The following is a 9380-nucleotide window of genomic DNA, read 5'->3' as shown; positions in this document are numbered from 1 at the left end:
GAGTTTGCCGAATGGCATTTAATACGTTTGGCATTGAGGGTCTTGAATTTCTACATCATAAAAATACCTTTGAATTTCTACAACGAGAGTAAAGAAAAGGCAGCTGAAATGTGTCATCGTACAAATACTCGGCCTTTATGGTCACCAAAAGATGACAGTGAGGAAAATAAAGATTTTTTTTTCTTTGAAGAGCAAAATAAAATAAAAAAAAATTAAGGAAAGAAAGAACGCATACTTTATTCCTTCAAAAAAATTTCAGTTTGCACTTTTATCATAACAACAACATGCAATATCATAAAAAAGCAGTTTGCTCTTATGTAATTTACAATTACTAATTTTTCTCTTTTTTTAGTAAAAAAAAAACCAAAATGCAATAGATTCACTGTAGAAACCTCCATAGTATTTCTACTTAATCCTACTCATCTATTAATTCCATATCACTTATATAAAATTTTTGAAAAATCAATATCATCACTTAAGAACACACATTGATGATTTTTTTTTATAGAGTTGTCAATTTATATATTTTTCTAATATATAAAAATTAAATTCTTCTAATTTTAATAAAAAATAAAATGTACACCATCCCAATATAGGAGACTAATACTATTACCCATCTAACACCCCAAACAAACATTATCATCATCTCTCAAATCTAAATGCATCGGTAAAACGCACCATTGAAGCATTAAAAGATAAATTGAATTAAACTATTAAATTATTAAAGAGTAAATTATCAAGTTGGTCATCCAATTTTTAGGACACTTTTATTTTGGTCACTCAGAATGAAATTCTTACAATTTTGTCATCTAACTTTTAGCACTTTCATTTTAGTCACCTAAGCGTTAAATCTCTAAGAACGATTAACTGTATAAGTCATATCATGTTTAGACTTTCATTTTGGTCACTCAACTTTTAGGTTGCTTTCATTTTGATCACACAAAAAAAAAAATCTTTTTTTTAAAGTATTGATCGGGATAAAATCACATTAAATATTAAAGTGAAAAATAGTAGAAATTAAATGGTGCATTAAAATTTGTCAAATTGTACTTGTTTACTCCCTTGCAGCAATTTTAAATTTTCTTTTTAATATTGAATTTTACATTTCAAAACATCAAAATTAATTAAATAAATTATTGAAATTTTTTATCTATTGATATCGTAAATCGATTTGTTATTATAATGTTGAAATCAATTAAATCAATTAATTAATCTCCTTCCAAAATTAAAATTTTATTTTATGTTCCCAAATTAAAATAAACTCAAATAACTCATCTTTAATAATTGTTTATGAAATTCAAATTACTTTTAATTATATGATCTTGAATCTTTTATGCTAAGTTAAAAGCAAAAAAAAATTGTTTCATTTAATTAAATTAATTTCTTTTATCTTCCACGCCAAATAAAACCAATAAATTTTCATCACTTATTTACTCAAATGAAGAACAAGCAATTAATTTAATTAATTGTAAGGATTTTTATTTGCTTTTAGCTTAACATGGAAGATTCGATATTATATAATTAAAAAATTAAAGTTTTGTATACAATTATTAAATATGAGTTATTTGAGTTGATTTTATTAAGGATAATATAGAAACATAAAATAAAAATTTAAAATTTAGGAGATTAAATTAATTAATTTCAATATTATACAAACAAATCGGTTGACATTATCAAGGGATAAAAAGTTTCAACAATTTATTTAATTGATTTTAATGTTTTGAAATTCAAAATTCAACATTAAAAAAAGAAATTTAGAATTTTGACAATGAGATAAAACAAGTACAATTTGACAATTTTAATGTATTTTTTAGCTTCTACCACATTTTCACTTTAACCCTTAATTTTTTTACCAACAATATTTAAAAAAATATTTTTGGGTGACCAAAATGAAAGTGTAAATATGATGTGGTGTGTACAGTCAACCGTCATTAGATATTTAATGCTTGGGGGACTAAAATGAATATGCCCTAAAAGTTGGACGACGTAATTGCAAAGATTTCATTTTAGGTGAAAAAAATTAAAAGCAACCCTAAAAATTGGATGACCAACTAGACAATTTACCCATTATTAAACTCTTATATTTTTGAAAGTAGGACTTCTTAATTTCACTTCACCAATATACTTCAATCATAAAGTAAACTCCCTGTAGTTAAACGACATTGGCAACTCACGAACCGCTATCCTGTAAAACTACTTCACCTCTTAATTAAGGTCCTTATAGCTCCAATTCTCGTCATTATCATTAATAATCCTTTCAAAATTTTCACGTTAAATAAATAATTTCAGGCAAGTATGGTCAATTTTGCTCAGAATCCATAATATGATCTCATTAAAGCCTTTACCGAAAGTCGCCATTCCTTCCAAGAGATAAATAAGAAATTTCAGTCCACTTATCGTTGAATCATACTCCTCATCAAAGTAGGAAATCGAGTATTGTTCCAAACCATCTTTCTACATATCCCATAAAATCTTTTATACATACATATACCATTACACATCGATCTTCATGCAAAAGATACAGATATTAAATTGAATCGGTTGAACTGTGATTCTAAAGCTTCTCTCCTTCTTTCTCGATTTATAATTTATAATTTTTAACAAGCTTCTCTCCCAAAACTCTAATTTATATAGGGTTTTTATAGTTGTTTTTGGCACCTTTTTACTTAAAAATAATATTAATTCCAAGTAATTGATCACTAATTGGGCGAATTTTGTTTATATTTCAATGATGGGCATGATTTAATGAAGAATGTGATTTTATCCTATTTTTGCATTAAATGTGTACATAATTATTTTATGCTAGTTACTGATCTTGATTTAATTAATGTAGTTGGACCAAGGAATTATGCATGATTTATTTATAAATTAAAGCTACATGGACATGCCCAATTTCACTCCTTGTGAACGGCAAATACATGCAAAATGGGTCAAGAAGAAGTTGATTTGATCCAATTGAAGAAGGGGGCCAATTGATGGATAAATTTGGTAAACAATTGGGTCACCAAACCGTCCAAACAAGGGAGAACAAGCCCAATTCGGCAAAGGCATTTGGGCAGCTCAAAAATCCACTTTTGGGAGATTTACTGGAGGTCCCTACACTTGCAAATGAGTTAGAAAATAGCATGCCAACTTTGCCCAAGAAACCGTCTACCCCTTGCTTGATTCAAGCATGATATCATGCATGAGTCAAACAACCAAACAACTCCCTCCCCCACAAATTATAGCCGGCCATGGGAAGGAAAATCTAAGGGGTTCATCATACTATTTTTAGTAAACACACCTACCATCCTTCACTATACATACCCACCTCCATTCCTCATTTTAATCATCCCTTATTCATCCTTTATTTAACATTTCTCTTCCATTCTCTCATTCCCTCTCTTCATTCCAACGCATAGTATCTCAAATTTCCTTTCTTTCTTAGCCAGCAAAACCTTGATAAGATCATCTCTTGGCTGACCAACTTGAGGAGCCATTAGCAAATGAGCAACATGAGGACGGGAGGAAACTTCTTCAATCGGAGTTCGCAAGGCTGCTGATTCGAACAAAGTTTATTCTTCCTTTACTTGTTACTTTGATTTTAATCATGTTTGCAATGTGCTTTGTTATCTTGTCATCAACAATGGTAGTTTAAATCTGTTTAGCTAGGATGATTGAATCAATTCAATGAAATTTGTTTAAATCATGTTTATAGTGTTTTTGCCTTAGTCATTCCTATTTTCTATTAAACTCAAGCATGTATTTCATTCAAACATGATTGGATACATTGGAATTAGTTGAGCGATCCTAACCAGACAATGACTAATAGACACAATAATTGAAAAGTGCATGCTTAATTTAGATCCTAACCCGACTAAATTAAAGGTTCATAATAACTTTAACGAGCTCTATTATCTTGCATAGTTTTTAGGTTTATGTGATTAAATTGTTTCAAACTTAACACATCCCTTATTTCACATGAATTCTAAGAAACTTTTAGTTTAATATGATCAATAAAATGCATGTTTTTCTAAGTAAAAGATTCTGAAAGGACTTAATTTGGTTTCAAACTCATGAAAGATTGAGTTTGTTTTGCCATGGAATATTTTTCAAGCACCGTTGAACATGAGAAAAATGAATTAAGTGGAATGATGTAATTATTTTAGCCTATTCATGTTATTGATTGTTAAAGTTTGTGTTGTTGCTGCTAAATTCATCTCATACAATTTAGTTAATTATCAACTTAGATTAAATTGCATTAGGGGTAATCTTGCATCTAGATAATTTAATTTAGTTTAATTATCCACCATCACTCGAAATATTGTGTTCTTATCACCATTTTGTAAAACTTTAATTTTGCACATGCACAGTCTCTGTGGAGACGATAACTCTTTTACATTCTTATTATTTGATAGCAACTGTGTACACTTGCACAAACAACCTATGTGTTACACTCTTCCATAAAAAAAATCATTTTCCTCTCATAAACCCATACCTCTTTAAATCATTATTAGATTTAAATAATTTCCCACTAGAGATTTGAATTCTATATAGTATGCTCGAAATTATATAAAAACTGGTTCCTGACCAAGCCAAGGGAACATTCTAGTAATATGTGTCGTCCTTCAAACTCCACTTCTTTTTCATTATAACAAGAGTACTAGTGATGAAAAAAGCGAAATGGGCGCATTCCATAATGTAACTATAGCTTAATAATACATGGCATAGATGCATATAGAGGGAAAAAACGATGAAGGATACAATCTTCATCCCTACCATCCCCAATGGTGCATTCAAATTAGTCCACTTGATTTTTTATAGTACATGCCTCCTTCGCCTTCTTGTAGGAAATTTGGAGAAAGTGTTGGCAAACCAATCAGGTTTCTTTTTTATCACAACATGTCCAATCACCACTCCAAATAGGAATCCACATCCATAACCGAACAACACTACTTTCCAATCCAATCCAAATTCTCCCGAAGAAGTCAAAGATGGAGGTGGCAGGCTTCCAGAATTGCTGCTACATTCTTTTCGCAAGGGTTTTCCACACAACCCAAGATTTCCATCAAAGGAGCTACTTTGAAAAGTCTCAAATTGGCCGCCTCCTGGTATAAGCCCTGTGAGACGATTATGAGAGACGTTGAGGAATGAAAGGAAAGTGAGTTGAGTACTCAACTCCATTGGAATTCTTCCCACTAGTTTGTTCTCAGAAAGGTCCAAAGATTCAAGATTTGTGAGCTTCGCTATGGCTACTGGGATTCCTCCAACGAGATTGTTATTCGAAAAGTTGAGCAAGTGAAGCTCTTTGAGCTTCCCAATCAATTTTGGAATTTCTCCATCAAATCTGTTGTTGGAGAAATCAATGGCTACAAGAGTTCGAATGATCTTTGGGTACTTCATCTCCATGCCTTTGTTTGTAATTGTCATGGAGTAGTCATAATCCCTGGGAACATGCATAAGATTTATCCTCATATCTAAACTTTCAAGCATGTATTTAGGAGGTGAGTTTTTTCCATCCAGATTTTTCATGCTAATCCATCTTTCAAAGTAACCCCAAGGCAAGGTTCCATTGAATCTGTTGTGAGAAAGATCGATGATTCGCAACTTGGGAAAGACGTTGAGATTCAACTTAGGATTCTCCATCCTACCATAAAATGCATTAGAAGATAAAATAAGAATATTCAATTCTGGAAGAGACCCTAACCAAGAAGGGAATGCATCTCTAATCTGATTGTTTCCAAGATCAAGATATTCCAACATTTTACACTCCATCAGCGATTTTGGAATCTTCTCCTGCAATTTGTTTTTGCTCAAATCTATCATTTTTAATCTGTTTCCAGTTGCCCAACCACTTGGAATGGGACCATCTAACTGGTTGGACCGCACCTTCAGTACTAATAAAGACTTGCTGAAGTTGCTCAGACACACTGGGATCCCACCACTCATGTTATTGTAGGAAAAGTCAAGAATGGAAAGAGAGCTGAGATTGCACAACAGCTGTGGGATCTCTCCATTGAGAGAATTATTTGAGATGGAATAGAAAACTGTAGACAATGGTGGAACTGGGAGAGAACCTCGGAGAATGTTGGAATCAAGTTTCAGATATTGCAGTTTAGACCATGGAAGAACAAGTGGGAAGTCATCGAAACCGATGAGGGAGTTGTTTGAAAGGTCTAAAAACAACAGGGTTTCAACGCTCACTTTGGACATCCACTGCGGTATCTGGCCCTTAATGTTGTTTGAAGAAAGATCAAGAAGCTGTAACCGGTGTTGGTTGCGCAAGAAATATGGGAACTCTCTTAGATGGCAGTGCCGTAATCCTATATCAACAAGCTGAGCTTGAGGGCTGGTGGCATTGCTATTATCTGGAGAAACTAAATAGAAATTATTCAAGGACAGAAACAAATACTGCAGATCTTTTAGCTCTAGAAATGCATCCATCTCCAGAATGCCACCCAATCTGTTGTCGTCACAGTCAAAAAATTTAAGTTTCTCGAGTCTCGAGATTGAGCTTGGGACTGATCCATGTAGCATGTTTCCGAGCAGATTCAAAGCAGTGAGTTGGGTCAAGTTGGTAAGCTCAGAAGGAATAAAACCTGTTAGATTTTTTAAAATAAATTTGATTAGTCGAAAAAGAAAAAGAAAACAGACATAAGGTTTCCTAGTAACTCACCCGTAAAATAATTATCATGGAGATCCAAAGTATCGAGTTTGGTGAGATTACCCAACGTTGGTGGCACTGACCCTGTGAAGTACCATTTAAGTACAACCTTCAACTTCAACTATATACTCCATTCAAATAAATCAATAATATGGCACCAAGATAAAAGCTAGTCTTTGACGCTAATTCATATTTTCACCTTAGTCATAATTTTCTTTTATCATTTTAAAAATTTTAAGATTTAAATAAATTATTTTTTTTAAAAATTAACTCAACTGTTAAGATCTATATGTATTCTTCACTATTAACATATAAAATTTTTGAGTTGTTTAAATTTGTTGAAATCTAAAATACTTATTACTATTTTTAAATTTTATAAAATATATATGGATTATCATGCAGTGACCGCATCAATATCATTAAAAATAATTTGATTAATTTTAAAATCTTGGGGCCAAACTAAATAAATAATTAAAATTATCATTAAGCCTAGGGGTGTAATCGAGCCAAGTCAAACTCGAATACTATCAAGCTTGAGTTCAAATCGAAATTCAGAGCTCGATATTCAACTCAAACTCGATCAAACATCTATTTATAAGCTCGAGCTCAGCTCAAGATAAAATCAAGCTACTCAAGCTCAAGTTCAATTAAACTTGTTTACTAATTTTTGTACTCAAGCTCGGACTTAAACTTGAGCTCGAGTTTGACTCAATAATGAAACTTAAGATTAATAATATATATTAAGGTCAATAAAGTAATTTAATAATATAAAAATATAAAAATCTCATTAACTATTCTGATAAATTATTACTAAATTTGAATTCGACTCAATCGTAATTCGAATTCGACTCAATCGATAGCTAGAACTGTCAAACTCAATCTCAAACTCAATAATTATTTAATCAAGTTAAAATCGTTACTCGTAATTGTGTCTAAATAAAAAAAAGTACTCACCCGTAAAAGAATTGGTTGCTAGATCCAGAAATTTGAGATTGGGAAGATTACCCAACGTAGATGGCACTGACCCTGAGAAGTTGCAGTGACCGAGTCCCAAGAATTCCAAAGAACTAAGGTTTTCGATTGAAGCAGGTAACTCACCAGAAAAGCTTGTATTCCACAATGCTAACTTTTTAAGTTTGTTGCTGAAATTGAACTCCAGCAAGTAACCTGTCAGATCCAAGTTGTGTGACAGCCAAATAGTTTCAAGGTTTGGTAGCCGGAAAATGGCTAATGGAAACATGCCCTGCAGTCCACAAGACTCGAGGTAAAGGGACGTCAGCGAGGACAAGTTGGCCAACACACTCGGAATCGGAGACGCCATAACTACGTAGGAGAGATTGAGGTACTTCAAGTTTGTTAAATTCTGTATTAAGCTCTTCACATCTGGCTTTTCGAGTACCAACAACCTTTGAGAAGGGTTAGTATCCCAATTATTAGAGAAATCCAGGGAGGATAACCTATAGAGCTTTGAAATTTCTGACGGTATTTGACCAGAAAATACAGAACTAGAGAGGTTAAGGTATGTCAGCATCGAAAGATTGCCCAACGCATATGGAATCAAAGAGTAATTAAAATGGTTGTTAGCGAGGTTAAGCTTTTGAAGGTGAAGAAGGCGGAAGAGACTGCTGGTGGAATTGATGGAGCCATAAAGGCAACTGCTGCTGAGATCCAGGCCTATCACCACACCCGTGATTTCGTCACACTCAATGCCATCCCATGAACAGCAGTCAACGCTTTGAGAATCCCAACTATCAACCTTAGGATAAGCACAAAAACCTGCAGCCAATGCCTGCTTGTCGATGATGAAGCTATCCTTGAGCTGCAGCAAAGCAAGACGCTCATCGCTGTGACAAAGTACTGCAGGCTGCTCAGACGAGAAAGAAAAGGCAGTGAACTGAAAAAGAGTAACGATGAAAAGAAAGCATGCAAATGCAAGTGAAAGCCTCATTTGATTTTTTGGCTTGACGTGTTAGGAGAGAGAAGTGTTTTTATATAGAAGTGCTTCAGATTCACAATTGTACGTAATGATCCAGTATCGTTGACTGAGAATGGCCAAGGGTCAATGGCGGAGAAGGTATTTAAATATTCAAACTCAAGTAATATTAAAGTCTCACTAGCTTTAAATGATTGATTGATTTATTTATTTTTGGATGAAATTGGACAATAGATTTTAAATAAAAAGTTGAGGAAATTTTAAAATTTTAAAGTAGGTAAAGTAAATTTTATTTTATTTTTACCATTTTTGGAATTTTAGATTGTTTAAAATTGTTTTCTTAATTCTCACTCTACAGATGCATTTCATGTGATTTACTAAAATATTAACATTTATTATTTTCCTTTTTAAGGGTAACTTGTGTCCATGGTTAATTAATTATCAATAAGTTTATATTTTAGTATTCAATTAGGAAAAGTTACAATTTGGTCACTCAATTATTCAAATTTGATCATTTAAGCTACCCTTTCACTAATTGCTGAGAAAGTCAATGTGGACTATAAGTTACTATTCTTCAAATATATTTGGGTAGCCTACATTATTGGTCACACAATTATTAACAAGTTTACGTTTTGATCACTTAACTATTAAAGGTTACAAATTAACCATTACTATTCATAGGCTTAATAATTAAATTGATCCATGAACTATAAGAAAAATATTAATTTGGCACTTTTAGAAATTTTTAACTGTAAATCCAAACAAAATTATAAAATTATAAAAATTCATATTTTCTAAAATTAT

General features: G+C 32.3%; 1 protein-coding gene across 1 annotated transcript; it reads right to left on the bottom strand.

Annotated features, from left to right (window-relative positions):
- Positions 1 to 4547: 4547 nt before the first annotated feature.
- Positions 4548 to 8691, bottom strand: LOC108471374 (receptor-like protein 7). Its single transcript, XM_017773005.2, has 3 exons — positions 7598 to 8691; positions 6656 to 6727; positions 4548 to 6578 (listed from the first exon to the last, which is right to left on the bottom strand). Exons 1-3 carry the CDS (start codon positions 8589 to 8591, stop codon positions 4798 to 4800), a joined length of 2847 nt encoding a protein of 948 aa, XP_017628494.1. The 5' UTR covers positions 8592 to 8691; the 3' UTR covers positions 4548 to 4797.
- Between the last annotated feature and the right edge of the window lie 689 nt (positions 8692 to 9380).

Source organism: Gossypium arboreum, chromosome 11 (genome assembly GCF_025698485.1).
Source record: "Gossypium arboreum isolate Shixiya-1 chromosome 11, ASM2569848v2, whole genome shotgun sequence".
Lineage (NCBI taxonomy): Eukaryota > Viridiplantae > Streptophyta > Magnoliopsida > Malvales > Malvaceae > Gossypium > Gossypium arboreum.
The sequence above is the reverse complement of the archived record's forward strand: the minus strand, read 5'-3'. Positions and strand labels throughout refer to the sequence as shown.

Coding starts and splice junctions, on each gene's coding strand:
- LOC108471374 (XM_017773005.2), bottom strand. CDS start 8,591: ATGAGGCTTTCACTTGCATTTGCATGCTTTCTTTTCATCGTTACTCTT. Junction 6,728..7,597: donor AGCAACCAATTCTTTTACGG/GTGAGTACTTTT, acceptor GGTACTTCACAG/GGTCAGTGCCACCAACGTTG. Junction 6,579..6,655: donor CCATGATAATTATTTTACGG/GTGAGTTACTAG, acceptor AAAATCTAACAG/GTTTTATTCCTTCTGAGCTT.